This window comes from Mus caroli, chromosome 11 (genome assembly GCF_900094665.2).
Source record: "Mus caroli chromosome 11, CAROLI_EIJ_v1.1, whole genome shotgun sequence".
NCBI classification, from domain to species: domain Eukaryota; kingdom Metazoa; phylum Chordata; class Mammalia; order Rodentia; family Muridae; genus Mus; species Mus caroli.
The window spans coordinates 79,432,110-79,452,838 of NC_034580.1; the positions used below are offsets into that span (position 1 = coordinate 79,432,110).

At 38.8% G+C, this 20,729-nt stretch overlaps 1 protein-coding gene across 9 annotated transcripts in view; it reads left to right on the plus strand.

Annotated features, from left to right (window-relative positions):
• The window catches only part of Acaca (acetyl-CoA carboxylase alpha), a 271,901-nt gene that overhangs the window by 61,532 nt on the left and 189,640 nt on the right, over positions 1-20,729 (plus strand). For 8 of the 9 annotated variants that reach the window (XM_029483172.1, XM_029483174.1, XM_029483176.1 and 5 more), the window contains 2 exons: positions 5,862-5,908; positions 9,503-9,752. In XM_029483172.1, the coding sequence (XP_029339032.1) occupies positions 5,862-5,908; positions 9,503-9,752 (297 nt within the window). The remainder of the gene's footprint in view (positions 1-5,861; positions 5,909-9,502; positions 9,753-20,729) is intronic. The other variant, XM_021178350.2, reaches the window with a different exon arrangement.

The window sequence follows — 20,729 nt, forward strand, 5'->3', positions numbered from 1 at the left end:
TTAGCCCCATTTCTAACCCCTTATAGATAGCTTAAAAAGTTTCGTGGTTCACAAAGTTGATTAAAATCCTACTGATTCCTACTTTAGTTTCTCTGGGCAGATATACTTGTGATATATCTTTTTGTGTGAACAATATGCTTGCCTGATTGCATCTTGATTTCTCACAAATAGTAAGCATTGCCTACTGATACCTTACAATAGATTATAGTCTTATTTTTATCAGAAAGTTTATATTACGAATAGGTAAATGCTGTACAGGGTTTAGTTGTATCCTGTACAGTTATTACTTTGGAGGTAATAATGGTCTTTATTTCTGTTGGTAGCTTTCTGTGAGTGTACCACTTTCTCAGGACACTGATAGGAGCCAGATAGTCCATTAATTTTCATCTATAAAATATCGCTCAAACTCCTGGCTGACTCCAGCCTAAATCGCTTGCCTCTTGCATCTGGCACTTCATGGTCATCCTGGCCCCCTCTTCACTATCACGCTAGGGATTTCTTTCCTGTCTTTTCTGGGCGGGAGAATTCATGTCCCACAGCTTCCACACGCTTGGTTTATTTTCCCCACTTTTGTGGGGAATAGTCTTTAGTGGCATCTTGAGAAAGAATACATGGGAGGAAAATAATTTTTAACTTTTTATTTAAAAAAATTCAGCTTAAAAAGAATAACGCAATAAATATCAATGTTCCCTTGATCTAGATTCATCCATTTTTAACATTTTGTCACATTTGCTTTACTGCTCTCATATTATTATATGTATGTATTTTTTTTTATGAGTCATTTTAAACTAAGCTGAAGAACCCATACATACTTCTGCTTATTTCTTTTAATAATTAGGACATTTTCTGGTTCAAATTCACTCACTTATGCTACCCCCTCATTTAACATAAATGTAAAAATATGTGATTTAATATTTCCATTTAAGATTTCTTACTCATCTCAGCAATACCTTTTTTTTTTTTTTCTTTTTCTTTTCCTTTTCCTTTTTCTTTTTCCTTTTTTTTGGAGACGGGGGGCTATCCTGAAACTTAACACATAGATCGAGTTAGCCTCAAACTTACAGGAATCTATGCCTGCCTCTGCCTCCTGAGTAGTGGGATTAAAGGTGTGCATCACAAGGTCTGTGCTTTTTAAAAAAAAAGTGAGATAGTGTCTAACTGTACTCAGAATTGAACTCATTGTATTGTCTTGCCTCGGCTTCATGAGTAGCTGAGATTAAAAGCCTGCCACAGCTGGCCCACCAGCATTCTGAATCTTGACTATTTGCATGAAGACACTTTTTTTTCCTCTCTGGAAGTTTATCAGATCTTTTGTGTTCTTTTTGTGATAGGTACTCTATGGACACACACTCTCTCTCTCTGTCTCTCTCTTTCTGTCTCTGGCTTTCTCTTTTCCTATCTGGGGATTGAACCCAGGGCTTCATGGATACTAGGCAAGGACTCTACCATAGATCTACTCATACAGCTTATTAGCGACCCATCTTAATTTGAAAGTCATGCCCTCTCATACTGGGAAGTTTTTAATTGAATTGTATCATCATCATCATCATCATCATTATTATTATTTGCCCTTGATTTTGTTCTTTTAGGAGCTGTTTTTCACAATTGGGCCTTTTTAGTAGGCTCTTTAACTTTCTTTGTTTCTTACTGTTTTCTCCTTAACTTTTTCTGATTCATGAGTACATTTCCATAGTTGTATCTTTTATCTTTTTGTAGTAAGCATTTTTATTGCTGCAATTATATTTTTAACTTTAAGTTTTAAAAATATTCATGTATTTTGTCAAGGAGTGTTATGATCCATAGATATGTTTTTACTGCTTTTTTTTTTTTAATTTTAAAAATCTTACTTACTACTTATTTGTTTTTTTGTTTTTAAGCTTTAAGAATTATTTCTGGGCCAGAGAGATGGCTCAGTAGTGGGTAAGGGCACTTTCTGGCCAAGCCTGAGCGCTTGAGTTTCAACCCCAGGACTCAAGTGGTGGAAGGAGGATCGGACTCCCTCAGGTTGTCTTTTAACTTACACACACACACTTGTATGTGGGCACAGACAAATAAATGAACAAACTGTAACAAGTAATATTCATCTTTAAATGTAAACTTAAATATGAGATTACTCACTCGAGCCCATAAAATTGAGGTCAGCCTTTGTAACAATGAGATACTGTAGTAAAAAATAAAAAATTATTTATAGTTTTTTTTTTTCTTTGTATTTTTTTTTCTGAGACAGAGACTTTTTGTGTAGTCAAGGCTAGCCCTGATCTTGATGTGAGCCTCCTGGGATCACAAGTCTGTGCCAACACATGTATATATTTGTTATTTTTAGTATTTCTTTAAAAAGTATACCATTTGTGTTTTGCATATGTACTATTCTCTCTTAGATGACTTAGGATAGCAATGATAGCTCTTTAGATTTTGACTTTTTTAGGTAGTAATTTTAGAGTTAAAGAAAAGTTGAGTGGGAATATTTCACAGAGAGCTCTGCACACTTTTGACTAAGCTTCACTCAGTACGGACATTTCACATGGTCACAGTACCTTTATCAAACCTAAGAAGTTAACATTGGAGATTGCGTGTGCTTACTGACAGGACATTTACCCAGCCTCTGGGGGCTCTGGGTTGCTCAGTCCCAACACACACACACACACACACACACACACACACACACACACACACACACACAAAAGAAGCAGTAGAAATTCTCAGTCCCAACACACACACACACACACACACACAAGAAGCAGTAGAAATTCTCATCAGAGAGTATTGTTTGCTGCAGAGATTTTTCAGACTTTACCCCTCTACCCACATAGGGTTTTCCTGTAGGAAGCTCAATCATGATACTGCTTTGAGTTTGGTGGTTATGTACTTTCTTTATGAAAGTTTTTAACCTTTCTCAGTGACTTTCAAGTTTGAAGACTGTCCTTCAATTTGAATTGGTCTAGTATTTTCTCATGGGCTGACTAGGGTTTTGTGACTGGAGGGAGTAAACACAAAAGTGGAATTGAGCCCTTCTATCTTTCTATTTTATCCCCATAGTTATATTTTGTTTTTCATACTCTTTGGTTATGTGTTTTTTGACGTTACAAGTAGTTATTCTTGATTCTTTCATTTGGATACTTTTTCAGACATCTGGTAATAATAATACTTAGTTGCCTGCTTGTATTTTAGAAGGTGGACAGAAGAGGTGATGAGAGCTTGTGACAGTTTGAATGGGCCTTACTGACTGTTAGCTTCATCTAAGGGCCATCTGGTGGGAAACTTAGGCACCTCAGTGTTGCTAGCTTAAGGACCCTGCATTATCTAACACCTCCATCCTACCCAACCCCAGTGTTTCAGCTGTTCAGAGTCTACAAAAGATCTTGTGACTTACTATGTTTACTATGTTTACTTAATGTATCCAGCTTTAGTATGGTAAGAGTACCTTTTCCTCTTGTTGGTATTCTCCAGGATGGAAACTGACCCTTTCTGGAGAACTAGACGCAGCCTTTGATCAGGCTGGTAGCTGGCCTCGTGAGATTCAGGGAAATGGAATGATCAGAAGCTTCTGAAACAAGCTCAGCTGGCCCTTGCTTTACTTAGTTCTTTCATGGCATAGGTGAAATGTTTTGGAGATTCTGTGTGACTTTTGGCTTTGTGGGTTTACCTAGTTACTTAGTACTTTTTCTACTTTCCCAGAATATATCTGGCTGTTTGTAGATACTTAACCAAAAACTAAATTTTTTAATTTTTTATACATTTACTGTGTCTGTGAGAGAGAGGGGGAGGAGAGAAGACAATACACACCTCACATATTGTGTGTGGGGGGAATTGAGCTTACATATGTGGAAGTCAACTTTCAGGAGTCCTTTTATTTTGTGGAACTCAGATCTTCAGACTTGGTGGCAAGTACATTTTACTGAGCCATCTAACCTTCTACTACCAACAACTAAATCCTATTTTTTTTCTTTTAAAAAAAATTAGCTATTTTATTAGGGTTTGTGTTTGTGCAAGCCATAGCATACCTGTGGAGGTCAGAGGACAACTTGCTATGTGGATTCTGGGATTTAATTTAGATTGCCAGATTTTGTATAAGTCATCTTTTTTATGTTTTAGAAAAGGTCTCATGAGGCCCAGGCTGGTTGGGAATTGACCATCCTTCTACCTCAGACTTTCAGACACTAGTATTATCAACTGATTTAAAATTAAGATATCTAAAGCTGGGTGGTGGTGGCGCACGCCTTTTTTTTTTTTTTTTTTAAAGATTTATTTATTTATTATATGTAAGTACACTGTAGCTGTCTTCAGACACTCCAGAAGAGGGCACCAGATCTCGTTACAGATGGTTGTGAGCCACCATGTGGTTGCTGGGATTTGAACTCTGGACCTTTGGAAGAGCAGTCGGGTGCTCTTACCCACTGAGCCATCTCAGCAGCCCGGTGCACGCCTTTAATCCCAGCACTTGGGAGGCAGAGGCAGGAGGATTTCTGAGTTCGACGCCAGCCTGGTCTACAAAATGAGTTCCAGTACAGCCAGGGCTATACAGAGAAACCCTGTCTCGAAAAACCAAAAAAAAAAAAAAAAAAAAAAAAAAAAAAAAAAGATATCTAGGGTAGGGTCAATATTATCAAAGCATGTTGTATGAAATGCCCAAAAGAACCAATCTTTAAAAATCTGGAGCTAGAGAGATGGCTCATCAGTTATTAGCATTGGCTATTCTTTCAAGTGACCCTGGTTCTATTTCTGTGACTCCAGTTCTAGGAAATCCAATGCCCCCTTCTGACCTCCATGGGTACCAGGCAGACATGCAGGCAAAACACTCAGACACATAAAAATAATTGAGATACCTGTGTCCCCTCCAACTGCAGATCTTGTTTAGTAGATGTGGAGTAAATTTTACACATGAGTATTTTTGAGGTTTGTTTGTTTTTTAATTTGGTTTTTGTTTTGTTTTAAAGACAGCTTAAAAAAGTCTATCTATCTATCTATTATCCCTGGCTGTTTTTGACCTTGCTTTGTAGACCAGGCTGACCACCTGCCATTGCTTCCTGAGTGCTAGGATTAATCGTGTTTGGCACCACCTCCCAGGTTATTTATTTTTTATTTTTATTTGTTTTTGAGACAGGGTTTCATATAGTGCAGGCTGTGCCTACATCTTTCTGTGTTGCCAAGGGTAACTTTGAACTCCTGGAACTCCTGATCTTCTTCTACCTCTCAAATACTAAGATTGCAGGCCTCGGCCAGAGGTCCCACTGCACAGGCATAGTTTTACAAAGCTTCTGGGTGTTTGATACACAATCAAAATGGAGGCTTTCTTCCGTGGATACTTTTAAGTTGTTAGCTCAGAAGCAAACCTAGGATTTGGGGAGTATACTTTTTTGGCCCTTTAGAGTTTAAGGACTTAGAATAATGGCAATGTGGCCCTCTCCCTGGTTTCTAGTTTTTGTAATGCTTGTAACCATTTGTAAACATACTCAGCCTGAGTTCTGGGAAATGAAATTATCTTCTCTTTATTGCCTTATTTTTAATGAAATGTTAGAAGTAGTAGGTGTTGCAATGCATTGATTCTGAGTATGGTTTTTTTTTTTTTTTTAGGAAAGCTATTTTATGAAATAAAGTTGGATCACTGTTTAGTAGATTTAGATATAATAAAGTTTTGAATGTGAAATGTTTTTGTTTTATATCATTGAGTAATAAACTACTGAACTTTATGCTTGAAGTTAGATTAATATTTACCAGAAAACATAATATTATGAATTTTGCTATTTTTGTGCTAGACTGAGTAGAACTGGAATTGAGAAAAAAATTGTTTTTTAAAAGAAGAAAAAGAAAACCAAATGAACAGAAAAAGCAACCTTCAAATCTCTGTTTTTCTCTTTGTTTAGTTCTTTTTGGAGGCGGATATCTGCTGAGACAATAAGAATTATAAGAGGTCAGTTTCAAATAATAATAGTCTTTTATGTTTACAATGTAGTAAAAGTTTTAATGTGCTAAGATGTTAAACTGTGGGTTTCTGTTGTCTTCCACAAAGAATATTGGCAGACCTAGGGTGAGTGACCCAAGCAAACAGGGAGGCTGACAATGACAATGGTGGTGACCCACTACCTTCTCTCTAATTTAGGACTGGAATCAATGGAAATGGGACAGGCTGTGGTAGCTTCTAGAGTGTCTGGATGGCTACTCAGTGATTTTCCAGGCATGACCTCCCTTTCTGGTGGCGTACATGCCTGCACTAGGGAGCAGTGTTCCGTACAGGTGCTTGCCGCTGGGCAGGCGTCAGTTGTTAAACACGGCTGCTTCCAGTCTGTGCAACCCTTAGAAAAGGCTGCCTGGGTACTGGCCGCTAGGAGAGGCCAGGGTGAAGGGCTGTGCTGAGCCTTTCATTCATCAGCCCAGGGACTGTATTTTACTAATGCTGACCTTCTTTACTTTCATGATCTCCAAGCGTCATTACTTTCTCATGAATTTCACTTTATTTTTGTTACCATCAGATTTCAGTCAGATTATAAATTAAAATGTACACCTGTGTGCCTTGGTTCCCTTGTGAAGGCAGCAGCTGTGAGCCAGGTGTGGAGGTGTACTGATGTCATCCCAGCTATAGGTATCCCCTGCTGTAGAAGTTTGGGGTTAGCTTGGCTGTGAGATGCTGTCTCTTTCCTGCCTCTCCCAAATACTTGGCCAGCCTTCATGTTTTTATTCTCTCAGTTGCTGTATCTTTTATTATTTTTAACATGGTCAGTGTATTGGAATGTCACTTTTTCCTTTCCTCTTATTCCCTAACTCACTTTTTCTTTTCTTTTTTTTTTTTTAAAGATTTATTTATTTATTTTATGTATATGAGTACACTGTAGCTGTACAGATGGTTGTGAGCCTTCATGTGGTTGTTGGGAATTTAGGACCTCTGCTCGCTCTGGTCCAAAGATTTATTTATTATTATACATAAGTACACTGTAGCTGTCTTCAGACACACCAGAAGAGAGTGTCAGATCTCATTACAGATGGTTGTGAACCACCATGTGGTTGCTGGGATTTGAACTCAGGACCTTCAGAAGAGCAGTCAGTCTTACCTGCTGAGCCATCTCACCAGCCCTCCCCTTTTCTTCTAGTGATTTGGTTGTCTTTTAGACTGAACTCCATACAATTTGGAGACTTAAAAAAAAAAAAGAAAAAAAGAAAGAAATACAATATTGCAATGCACACGTATAGTAAACATAGACAGTTTTTTCCATTGCTGGATATTGAAGTGGGCCTCCTGTATGCTAGGCAAGTGCCACTTTAAATATGTTTTTGTTACTTTATTTTCACATTCACCCTTGCACTCCCCTTCCCAATCCCCCTCCCCACCCCTAACCTTAAATTGGTCCCCTTCCTTACCTTAAATATTCATTTTGTACTTATATGTCATATGTATGTATGTATGTATATTCATATAGTGATATGTTTAAGTCTAGATTGTACCTAGCAGAAAAAGTGATATTTTGTCTTCCTTTCCCCATGTTATCCTGCCTTGTTTCCCCCCTGCCCCTCTCTTTAGACCTCTTCCTCATCATTCTCTCACTTCTGTATGTATTTATTTATGCTAGTTTAGAAAACAAAAGCTAGCATGAGCATTCTTCAACTCTGTTCCGGAATGTTCACAGATTTTTTTTTCTTATTTTCATCTGTGTATTTTGTATTTCTGGCAGTTTGTTATTGTTGTTTTCTCTTGCGGCACAGTGGTTTTTAAGCTTTGTGTCTTTTTAAAAACCCATGATTATATTTCATTCTAAAGCTTCTGAAACAATTGGTTTAAGGTAGGCCCAAGAATTCACACTCTTATAAATTCCCCAGGAGCAGCTCCAGGTCCAGGAATCACATTCTGGGAACCTTGCTGTCCTAGCATTTGAAAATATTATTATGTCTCTAAACAGATAAACTCTGACTTACAGATCACCCCAAAAGAATAGTGGATGTGTAATTTTAACATCCTCACTGCCATCTAGACATTTAAAAATCGAGTCTGGTGGCAGAAGTGTATAATCCCCATACCTCAGAAGGCTGATCGGGGATTCACATTTCAAAGCCAGGGTGATCCACAGAGCAAGTTCAAGGTCAGCCTGAGTAGTTTGGTGTGACTCTATCTCAAAACACACACACATACACACACACACACACACACACACACACACACACACACGTAGAAAAGGGCAAAGGGTATTGCTCAATGGTAGAGGTTTAATCCTTAGAGCCATGACTACACCCTACCAAAATATAGATGTTTTCTTGTCTGATATGATCAAACACTGCTCTCCACATACTTTTATAGCTGAATAGTGGGTTATAGCATATAAAATTATCAATAATTTGTTTTCTAATAGTTTCATGCCTTGAAACACCATAAAATTAGGATTGGGAACCTTTTTCTGAATTAAAAAGATTGGTTAAGCTGCACATTGTTTAGTACCAAGTTGACATACAGATTGACAGCCCTGACTGCCCTGGAACTCACAGAGATCTACCTGCTTCTGCTTCTTGAGTGCTGGGATTAAAGGCATGTGCCACCATACCATGATTTAAAGTTTTTAAAATAAGTATGTTGAAGGGAAAGAATACTTTTAACTTTGTTTGTTTGTTTTTTTTGTTTGTTTGTTTTGTTTTCTTATGGGGCTTTGAACTGGTAACTATTTTTGGTTAGGTTTGTTCATTAGCTACTGATGATAGCTAGTAAGGTCCACTATCTAGAAAAATGGAGTTTGTGATGGCACATCAACCACTTTGAGTACAGATTTAAAATTTGGTAGTAGATTCACTCCCTCTACCAATTCTGTGTACAGAACTGAACAACAAAAATAGACATTTGGGGGTAGATTTTTAAAATAATCAGTTGAAAAAAAAAACCCATGTACACACAAGAGGTTTTGTTGTTTTACTTTAAATACATATGTTTAATAAAATTCATAGCTTTTCATTGTATTGTGTTTGGCACCAGGTGATCATTATGTAGTTTAACCACCCAGTTTCAAGCAACTGCCACTCTTGCTAAACTCTTTAGCACTCTTTACCCACGCTGCTACAGATGAATCACAGTCTCACAACAGCTTTGCTTACAGTAAAGTGTTCCCATTGGTATAGTTATCCCTTTACTCTCACTCAATTACTGAAGAGATTGGTAATGCGTACACTGTGAGAACTACTTCTAAAACTTTTAATTTATAAGCACAGTCACCACAACCTCGCTTTTCCTCCCTTGGAGGAAACAAACAAACTGGAATAGAATAGCCATGGAAGCCAGGCTTAGGTAAGTGGATCCCTGTGAGTTCAAGGCCAGGCTGGTCTGGAGAGTGAGTTCCTGGACAGCTAAGGCTACACAGACAAACCCTGTTTAAAAAAAAAAAAAAAAAAAAAAATCAAAAAGAGTAGCCAAGCAAGCCAGTTCTTAGACTCAGACTCATTTCCGAGCCACTTGTGGTTTAGGCTTTACTTCCTTGCGTGTTCTCATCTATAGGTTATTGCTTATAACCTACTTTTCTCTTAATTTTTCCCATAGCTCTGAGAGCTTATTTCGAAAGAATAATGGATGAACCATCTCCGTTGGCCAAAACTCTGGAGCTAAACCAGCACTCCCGATTCATAATTGGGTCTGTGTCCGAAGACAACTCAGAAGATGAGATCAGTAACCTGGTGAAGCTGGACCTAGAAGAGAAGGAGGGCTCCCTGTCGCCAGCCTCCGTCAGCTCAGATACACTTTCTGATTTGGGGATCTCTGGCTTACAGGATGGTTTGGCCTTTCACATGAGGTGAGAAGAATTGCTTCATGGTTAATGTGTTTAATCTGTCTTGTTATTTTCACGGCTTATGTTCTGAAAGGAATAAGAATATATTAATTTCACCTCCATTCCCCTGGCCCATCTTCTATGACTAGGAAATGATGCACTTTTCAGGCTTGGGGAGTATCTTTTCCTACATGTTCTCTTCAGTTTTTCCATCCTTTATACACACTAGGCCCTTCAGTATGGCCCAGTGAAGGAGAGTTTGGTTGAAGAATTTCAGCTTCTGTAGTACTTTGATTAATGACGTTGTAACTCTCAGTGAGGGATAGGAATTTTGCAGACATGGCCAAATTTGTAGTCTTTCCTCCTCTCCCATATCAGTGCTAGCAACTGAACCGAGAGCCTTATACATGCTAGGTGAATGAACCACTGATCTTCATCCTTAGCCTGTGGGGTTTTCTCTTTTGTGTTTTGAGTCAGGGTTCTGTTACCCAGGTTGGACTGGAACTTCCTGTATAGAACAGGCTGACCTGAAGCTTGTTGAAACCTTCCTGCTTTTGCTACCTGAGTGCTGAGACTGTACACTATGCCTATGGACATTTTGTTTTTGAACCTGGGTCTGATGTACCTCCAAACTCCTGAATTCTTGATCCTCCTGACTCCACCTTCTTAGTGCTGGTATTAGAAGTGTGTGCTACCTCGCTCATGTTAAAGTAATGTTTTTTGTTTTGTTCTGGGACAGGGTCTCATATAACCTAGGCTGGCCTCAAACTTACTATGTAGCCCAGCCCGGGCTGACATTAAACTCCTAATATTGCTGCCCTGGCTTGGGAGTACTAGAGCTGCTGGACTGCTGGGTACTGGTATAAGCCACCACACCCTTTGATGGATGGCTGATTAGACAACTAGGCTAGTCATTTACTTTTTAATTCTTAGGTTTAAGGATTTTGGATCAAATATTTTGTGAGTAAACTTTAGGAAATTATCCTCATCTCTAGAAGTTTGAACACACAGAGACACAGAAATATACAATAAAACAACAAACAAAATGTTAGCTAGATGATTTTAATGTGCATTGAAGGTAAATATTGAGGTTCTAAGCTAGATAAACACAAATTAGGGTAGCTGCTGCTACTGTTATTATCTTGATGGTCTGTTATTAACGGGTCATAAAATAATTAGGCTTTTTATATACTGAAGATATTGATTCTATACTAAAATCCATTTTGATAATTCTTTGTTGTTATCTCTGGGGCTTGGAATCGTAGCTTCTGTAAAATGAGGCAGTTAGTATATATTAATAATCACTCCCATTTAAGCTATGTGGAAGACAGAAGAATAAAGCAACTTAGTTATGTTTTATTTCATGGTTCCGGGGACTTGCAGTGAAGCGAATGCCCTACCTAAAGTGTTAGTGCTGTATTTATATATTGTCAGTACTGTATCTCTTATGTCTTAGGCTTAACTCCCAATCACTGTGATTTCAGGCACAGACTACCTTGCTTGATGATCCAAATGTTTTTGTGTTTTGTAGAGATCTGATGAGGAAAAATAACTTGGTTAATTCAAACTCAAATGTCTCAGTTGAATTTTTGTAATTGTTTTACTCTGATTGCCTGACCTTACAATCTTTTCTTTTTCTTTGTCTTGTTTTCCTTTTTTTTTTCTTTGTCTTTGTCTTTTTCTTTTTCTTTGGAGTTTCTGATAAGGTTGGCTTTCTAGAGTGAATGAACAAAGTATTATATCTAGCCTGAGGTCAAAAGAAGCACTAGCATCAGGGACTAGAAGTTAAGACTTTATATAAACATGCTTTGCTGCTTTATGACTAACTTGGGCTGACCCTTGGGTGAGGACTGGTGGTGCCTTTCCCCTCAGAGTCACTTGGAAGTGTGTGGGAGCCGTGAACTGCTGAGACCAATCACATATGGAGGAGAGAGGTGCTAGGGAGATCCTGTCTTAATACCACTACCATCACTACTTTTGTAATGTAGTATATCATCCCATATAATCAAGGATAAGTCTCAAAATGCCATAGTCCTCTATTGAGAAAGACTAGCTTCAAACTAAATCTTTGAAGTCACACTGCTCTTTGAGAAATTTGTCTTAGCTTAATTTTGTGTGAAACAGTGTTCAGTTGTTGAATTAGGACATTGAGTTTGTCAATGATGCAATAAATGCTATTACAGGAAACTCAGCTGATGGTATTCTGAGGCAGTGTGTAGGTGCCAAGCCATTCCCAAGGTCCATGGCTGTCAGGCAGAGGCTGTGTGGCCAGTGGCATGACTGCCTGAGAATGTCTTGGATGCCTCATTGTTGCCACAGCTCTCATGTTGGTTGCTCGTGGGCAGGAGTGTGATCAGCAGCCTGGGCAGAGGCCAGTTTCCACTGACTTCTTCGCTAGTGTTCCAAATAGAACAAGGTTTCATCCTCGATCCATTTTATCTGTGGATATGGCAGTGTTCTTGGGAGTAATTTAATTTTTTCTTTGATGGGAAGACTTCAATGATCTCTGTAGCTAGTTAAATTGTATGTGATCATTGGCAATCCATAATTTTTCCTTGAACTCATTTCCTCTGAGAAAAATGAAGATAATGATTCAAGCACTGCTTTCACTCTTAAAATACTAAGTATAAACTGGTTGAGTTTACTAGCAACTTCTAGAATAAATAGCCTGATCTTTTACCCTTGATAGAGGTTAAGGAGACAGACCCCTTCTCACGAGTCTTAACTAGAGGCCTCGGAAACAAAGTGGAATAATGGCTGTGAGCTTCATTTTAGGTGCTAAGTGAAGATTTTAGTGGTCTGATGGATGAGCTGCAATAGAAAATAGACTTTTCTAGGGGTGAAGACATGCATCGTGCTTTTCTAGAGTCAACAAAAGCTTTATCTTCCAAGTATTTGAAAATAAGAGCTTGAGAAATAGAATTTGATAGGACCAGGGAAGTTTCATTGAAGAACTGTCTAGACTTTTTATTGTTAGGTAAGATCAACCTGGGCTTACCAGCTATAGTTATGTTGAGATATCTCTGAAAGCCACTAGTTAATTGAACAGAATTAAGAAGAAAGACTTAAAAGACGAATATGTACATCTTAATTTTGGTAACTAGTATGTGATTTGGTAGCATCTAATAGAGTTGTCTGATTTGTTTTAATTTTGGTAGTTTCTCTGATGCCACTTAAGGTCACATTATTTTGTATTAAAACAAACCACATGATGTCAACCCATGCTATCAGTCAAACAAGATTGTAAACAGTTTGTCCAGCTAGTATACCGAATTCCTGGTTAAAGTCCAGTTATAAGCAAGGTATTCCCCACATTTTGGTCTTTAACCTCTTATGGTACTGAGAGTCTCCTTCATGTTTATATTTGAAACTTCATCTCAATTTTGTATTCAACACCTTAAAATAATGTGGTTAAAATACTGAATGGTCAGGGGCTAGAGAGATGGCTCAGCAGTTAAGAGCACTGACTGTTCTTCCAGAGATCCTGAGTTCAATTCCCAGCAACCACATGGAGGCTCACAACCATCTGTAATGGGATCTGATGCCCTCTTCTGGTGTGTCTGAAGACAGCTACAGTGTATTCATATACATAAAATAAATAAATAAATCTTTAAAAAAGATACTGAATGGTCAGGTTAAGGATTTTATACACCACCTCTGGCCCTGCTTAGTTTTCTTAATTATATTACCCCACTCCTGTACTCTGCCTTTTGTGATAGTGACTGGGGACTTGTTTGAGAAGTTAATGATTCATGGGAATATGTGTATGGTTGCTAGTGATTATTTGGTGCAAGGAAAAAGAAAGGGAGACACCATTCTATGCTCTGTAGCTGAGCAGGAGCAGATGCCATTTTGGTATTTCCTTAACACTAACAATGTAGTCAGTTTTATAGTCATGATGAAGATGACCATTTTCATTAAAATCTATGAAGAATAGAACTATTTTTTAAAAAGATTTATTTAGTTTACTTATAAGTACACTGTAGGTGTCTTTAGGCACACCAGAAAAGGGCATCAGATCCTATTACAGATGGTTGTGAGCCACATGGTTGCTGGGAATTGAACTCAGGACTTCTGGAAGAGCAGTCAGTGTTCTTAACCACTGAACCACCTTTCCAGTCCCAATAGAACTTTTTTTTTTTACTTATAACTAAACTATTTTTGTTTGGCATAAAAAGAAATAAAAATTTTCTTTTTATTTAGTATCACCTTAAACTCCTTGTGTTTTATGACTTTAATCAGTTTAATGACTTCATTAAAGCCTGGTGATAGATATAATATTAAATTATAGCTTTCAGAAAGATAAACTGTGCCACACCCAATATAATGTGGTTCAAATGTTTGTTTATATATTTACTTGAGACATGGCCTTATTATGTAGCCCTATTGTCTTTGAATTAAAAAAAAAAAACTCCCGCCTGAGCTCCTAAGTGCTGGAATGATTTTATTATGAAGGAATCCTTATTTGAGATAATTTTCTTGTTTTGGTTTTAAAACAGGGTCTTATTATGAAGCTCAGGCTATTGAAGTTACATTATAGCCCAGGCTGCCTTTGAATACATGCTAGGTTTACAGGCTTGTGCCACTATGCTGGCTTGATAAACTGTTTTGACCAGGGAACGTTTGTAAGTCTTTTGCATAAAAGTTGAATATTTAGTGTTGAAAGGCTTGGTTGCAGAAAACACGGTCAGTTTAGAGTTCCCCACTGAGAATAAGCGTTATTAACATTTCACGCCTTTGCTTTCCTCATTTGTGTCAGGCTTTTTTAGTGCAGGGAACCGCGGCTCTCATTTGCAGTTCTTCCTTTGCTTACAGCTAGGCTTGGGAGGGTGTTTTACGTTTCTCTTAGCATTTCTCCTTTGGCTTGCCTGAGTTTTCTGCCCCCGCCCCCCCAGAAGCTTTCCAAATTTTCTTTCAGAGCCTGTTCCTTAATATTCTGAGGTTCCCAGTTGCCATGGTGCTATAGTAGTAAGTAGACAGAGAAGGTCATTATGAGGTCTCTAGTGTGGTGCTCTTTCTGGGGGCAATAGTCTGCTTTCTCTGTCGCCCGCCCTCCCACCTTTCCATTCTGAAAACAGGAGCTGTCTGTGACCACGTATGTATTTAGGTCTCAGGAGTTTATTCTATAAAGCCTTGTTTTTGTTACAAGTAGAACTCTTCCACGATCTTATATTTCTCCTATATTTCATATATTTATTTTCTGACTTCTTTCCATTGGCATCAATATACAAGTGATGTGTGCATTCATTGCTTTAAATTATTAAAAATAATATCTTCATTGTAGAAAAGTTAGAACTTTGACAAGTGTAGAAAGGAACTAAAATCTAAAATAGTTTCATTCAGTAATAATCACTATTTAATATTTTCTTTAAGTTTTTACTACCTAATAGTAAATTTCATTAAAAATAATGTCCTAGTAAAAACACAGTTCAGTTTTTTAATGTAACACTTTCTTGCATTATTTTAAAACTTAATTTTAAAGTCTTTTTATTTTTAAATAATTTTATACTTTCAGAAAAGTTTCACAGATAGCAATCCTGTGTGTCTCTCACTGTTCCCCCCTCCTTTTTTTTTTTTTTAAGATTTATTTATTATAAATAACTACACTGTATCTGATGTCAGACACACCAGAAGAGGGCATCAGATCTCATTATGGGTGGTTGTGAACCACCACGTGGTTGCTGGGATTTGAACTCAGGACCTTCAGAAGAGCAGTAGTGCTCTTACCTGCTAAGCTATCTCTCCTGCCCCTCACTGTTTCCCGTAATGCCATCTAATTTTACATAGCTTTAGTACACTTGTCTCAAACTGCCATATTTAGCAAATTTAATTAAATTTAAGGCACTCAGCAAATTGAGAAGATTCTTCAGAGAGCACTTACATGCTCAGTTCCTAGATTCTACCACTAACATTTTTTTTAATATTTGTATTATTATATTGTTTATCCATTTTTCTGTCCAGACATTAAATGCTCTAAAATCCTTCAAGTTTTGATATAATATATTTTTATTATTAGTCCATTTTTTTATTGTTTTTTGTGTATGTGTACATGAGTGAGTGGTGTATGTGTGTGGTGTATGCACATGGGTATGTGTGGGTATATTCTTCCATCCATCTGTGTACGTGTAGAATGTAGAGAGAGATAACAAGTAATCTGTTATGTCACTCTGCCTTATTACTTTGAGACAGGGTCTCTTCTTGAACCTGACAACCAGCAAGACCCAATGTCTCCAACNCCCCCCCCCCCCGCCCCCAGCACTGTGGTTACAGGCACATGATGGGTACATCTGATTTTTAGTTTCTTTTGTTTTTGAGGCCCTGGCTGTCCTGGAACTACCTTTGTAGACCAGGCAAGCTTTAAACTCAGAACTGCCTGCCTCTGACTCCTGAGTACTGAGTTAAACACCTATACCTGATTGTGTTAAACTCTTACACCAACCACAAAGGGTAAAACTAAAATACAAGTATTAAATGTTAAGAAAAATGTAGAGCACAGGAAATTCTCACACCACTGGTGGGAATATTAATTGATTAAAAACCACTTTATAGAAAAATATTTTTTTATCTTTTAAGTATCTTTTAAAGCTAAACACACACACACACACACACACTCCTACCTCATATATTGGCCTTTTATTGCTGTGACAGGCTACTTGAGAAGAACAGTTTAAGGGAAGAAACATTGCCTGGTGGTGGTGCGACACACCTTTAATCCCAGCACAGATGTAGAGGTAGGAGGATCTGAGAGTTTGAGGCTAGCCAGGTCCACAGAATGAGGTCCAGGACAGCCAGGGCTACACAGGGATAAACCTTGTCTTGGAGTTTCTCCCACTCCTCACCCCCCCAAAAAAAGAAAAGAAAATAGAGAAAAACAAAGTTTCTGTCGCTCATAGTGTCAGGGGTTTCAGGTTATTGTTGGTTGGTTCTATTATTTAGGCCCGAGGCCAACGATATCATGGCAGAGAGGGGCTGATGGATCAGAGCTGCTCAACTCATAGAGCTGTGAAGCAGAGAGAGAGACAAAGGAAGGGATGGGACTTGGACAGACCCAGCCTTCAAGGACATGTGTCCAGTAGCTCCCCTCCACCTTTCCTCCTCCTCACAGTAATGCCATCAGTGAGTGGATCAGCTCACAGATGAGGCAGAGCTTGGTGATGCGGTGCTCCCTGCCTTAAGCGGCTCCCCTTTGAACATTCCAGTGGGGACAAGTCCTCTAACTCATGGGTTCTTTTCTCTCTCTCTTTTTCTCTCTTCTCTTCTCTTCTCTTCTCTTCTCTTCTCTTCTCTTCTCTTCTCTTCTCTTCTCTTCTCTTCTCTTCTCTTCTCTTCTCTTCTCTTCTCTTCTCTTCTCTTCTCTTCTCTTCTCTTCTCTTCTCTTCTTTTCTTTTTTCATTTTTTTCCAGACAGGGTTTCTCTGTGTAGCCCTGGCTGTCCTGGAACTCACTTTGTAGACCAGGCTGGCCTCGAACTCAGAAATCCGCCTGCCTCTGCCTCCCAAGTGCTGGGATTAAAGGCGTGCGCCACCACGCCCGACTTCTTTTCTTTTCTTTCTTTGTTTCTTTCTTAATAATTTTGTACCAATTTTCAAGCTGTTTGTCTCTTATTTTCTTTTTTTCATGCCTTTTAAAAATATTTACTTATTTTATTTATATGAGTACACTGTAGCTGTCTTCAGTGACACCCAAAGAGGGCATCGGATCCAATTACAGATGGTTGTGAGCCACCATGTGGTTGCTGGGAATTTGAACTTGGGATCTCTGGCAGAGCAATCAGTGCTCTTAACCACTGAGCCATCGCTCCAGCCCCCGGGCTCTTTTATTTCATTCATTCATTCATTATTATTATTTTTTTTTGTCTAGATAAGAGTGTCACTATGTAACCATGGTTGGCTGAGAACTTGTTAGTAGCTCAGGCTAGCCTCATACAGCAGTCTGGCTGTCTCAGTTTCCTGACTGCTGGGGTTAAAGGCATGTATCCCACACTTTCTCTGACATTTTTAGAAGATGTTCAATGATAGAAGGTCTCTGTGGCAGTTTCATTCTCAAGTGGAATGGTATGTTTGGCCATCTTCACTGGTAGAGAAGGGATGATGAAACAGCATAGAGAACAACCTGGGACTTGAAGTTTTTATTATGGCCAGTGGTCATGCTAGGTAGCCATGGAGGCTTTTCAACCATGGCCACCTCAGTACATTAGATTAAGAAAGTTGGGCATGGTTGTGCACACCCTTAATCCCAGCACTGGCAAGGCAGAGGCAGAGGGGCAGAGAGGCAGAGAGGCAGAGAGGCAGAGAGAGAGGCAGAGAAGCAGAGAGGCAGAGGCAGGTGGATCTTTGAGTTCCAGGCTAGGTCATCAGGTCCAGGTAGTGAGCTCCATGACAGCCAGAGCTACATAGAGAGACCCTGTCTCAAAAACCAAAATCAAAAAGAGATTAAGATGTGTTACTCTTATCTTCAGGTGTCTTCTCTGTCACGTGTATACTTCTGATCTGAAGGACTTCTCTGGAATGTAATTAGGCTGTTACCATCCAGTATTTTGGGGAAATTTTTTTTTTCTTGTGGCACAAGAGTCAAGTCAGGTTGACTCCAATGAGTTACAGTCATCCTGAGGATTTGTCTCGGGAGGCTGTTGTTCTGTAGATTGCCTTCCTCGAGATAAATGGTGCAGTCTCATGAGTATCTGCTTAATCAATATCATCAGGAAAATACTGCTGTGTAACATTCCACCATTGATTATTTATATTTCTACGGCAAATTTAATTCTTAAGTGATACATGCATCCCACTAGTCCTTTAAGCCTGGATTTTCTTTCCCTGCTTAAAATGAGTTGGAACTCTTTGTCCAAAATATTGTCCAGGTCCTCTTTTCCTTTTAAAAGGGTCACCCATGTCTTTTCTGTCCTACATGCTTTGGTTTTTGGTGAATGGTCTTGTAGAGTTTTACTGCTGAGACCTGAATTTTTTTCACTGAAGACCTGAAATCCCTTTCACTTTCTCAAAGTTCCTTAGGGCATATTTATATTTCCTTCCTGCTTGTGCCCTCTCCCCTTCTTGCCTGCCTTTTCCTCTCTTGGAGAGTACTAATCAGTATTATTTGTTTTGATTGGATCTTAGAAATTACCCACTTTGGCTGTGCTGTCCTCCCCTTTCTGTGTTTTGTGACCCCATTATTTTCTTGGCTTTGTTGTTGTGGTAAGTGTTGCTTTCTTTTCATTCAGGGCCCTCTCTGTCAGGTGTTCCTGGCAGCCAGGAAGGGCACTGGAACCTTTCTCTAGTGACGTTCAGAACAAAGTGACTGTTGGTGAAGTGTCTGCTGTAGCTAAAGCAGAACTGCTGTTACTAGCTATACAGGAGGTTAGAGTCCAACCCCCCACCCCCACTCCTCTGGGTCCTTTTGGAAAACCAACTCATTTGTGTGTGACCTCTGTGTAAGGAGAAAGCGCAAGAAAGAGGAGAGATGGAATTGGGAAAACCCCAAGGACAAGTAGACAAAACCCTTGTAGTTTGAGGCCATCGGCTGTGACTGAAGCAGCCAAATAAGCAGACAGGGCTGCACACTACCTCTTGCTCTCCTAGGTTTGAAGCACCTGGGTTGGGGTTGGGGTGGTGGGACTGTGGTTTATGTTTACAAAGCCAAAATCTGAAGAAAAATCTCCCATCATTTGCCATTTTGATAGGGAGGATTCTGCAAATAGAAAAGGAGGTAGTACATGCTTCAAAAGTCAGTTGTAGGTGATTGAGTTGGGTGGCATAGATCTGAAAACGGCCACTAATACTAGCCTGACTTTACAGGGGTTGTTCTTTTGGTTTTGGTTTTTTACCTTGTTAAAAATTTATTATATGTGTATGAGTGTTTGCCCTGTGTGTACAGATGTGCATCATGTGCATGTCTGGTGCCTGTGGCAATCAGAAGACAGTATCAGATTCCTGGAGCTGGAGTTACAAGATGGTTGTAGGTGCTGGGAATTGAACCAGGTTCTCTGCAAGAACATCAAAGACTCTTAACTATGGAACCCTTTGCAGTCTCTGATTTTGTTCTATAAGAAATGAATAAAAACTGGCATATTTATCCCTGAATATCTAAACCCTTACTTTTCATGCAGAATTTGAATAAAAGATATGTGAAATGATGTGGTAATGTAGACATGTTAAGAAGTGCTGGTCCTGTTTGGTCCTTGTGGCACTACTAGTCCACAAAGGGAGCTCAGTCAGTGCCTAGTTGCTCAGTGGATCAAGCTGGCATTTCAAAAATGTCCTCATTTTTGCAAATGTCTTCAGCTATTATTGTAAAGGAGGAATGCTCTTTGCAGTGTGTAGCATCTTGTTGAATATAGTTTTGCTGAAAACAATTTTAGGGTATGTTTCTAGGCCAGAAAAGGGACCTGATCAAGTTTTCTTGCCATGTAGCAAGACTGGAATTGTTGAAGAAGCCAAACTCCCAGGTTTTCCTCAACTAAAGAGGCTATGTAGAGAGCTTTATGCTTCTGCTTCAGGCATCTTACAGGCCTGTGTCTTCTCTGAGCAGAATGACATAAAAGACTCAGTAAGTGGTCTGTGTAGATGGCTCAGTGAGACATCTTGGCGCCTGAATTTGATCCGAGGGAAGGGTTGAAGAAGAGAAGCAGCTCCAAAGTTGTCCTCTGACCTCAGCATATGCACAGTGGCACATATACTCACAACACATCACACAAACAAGCACACACACACTTTCTCTAAAAATATACATTAAAAAAAGACCCAAATGATTTGCTTGATAACAGTGATTAAAGGTCAGTCCATTATCTTTTAGTGCCTTGTTTTGTGATCTAGTTTCTATTTTGAACAAAATTGCCTGAAAATTAACTAGAATTATGAAAAAACAGTAAATTTAATATCACCAAGTTTTCAAGATTGTCATTAGAACAATCATCCTTTCTCTTTCTCTTTCTCTTTCTCTTTCTCTTTCTCTTTCTCTTTCTCTTTCTCTTTCTCTTTCTCTTTCTCTTTCTCTTTCTCTTTCTCTT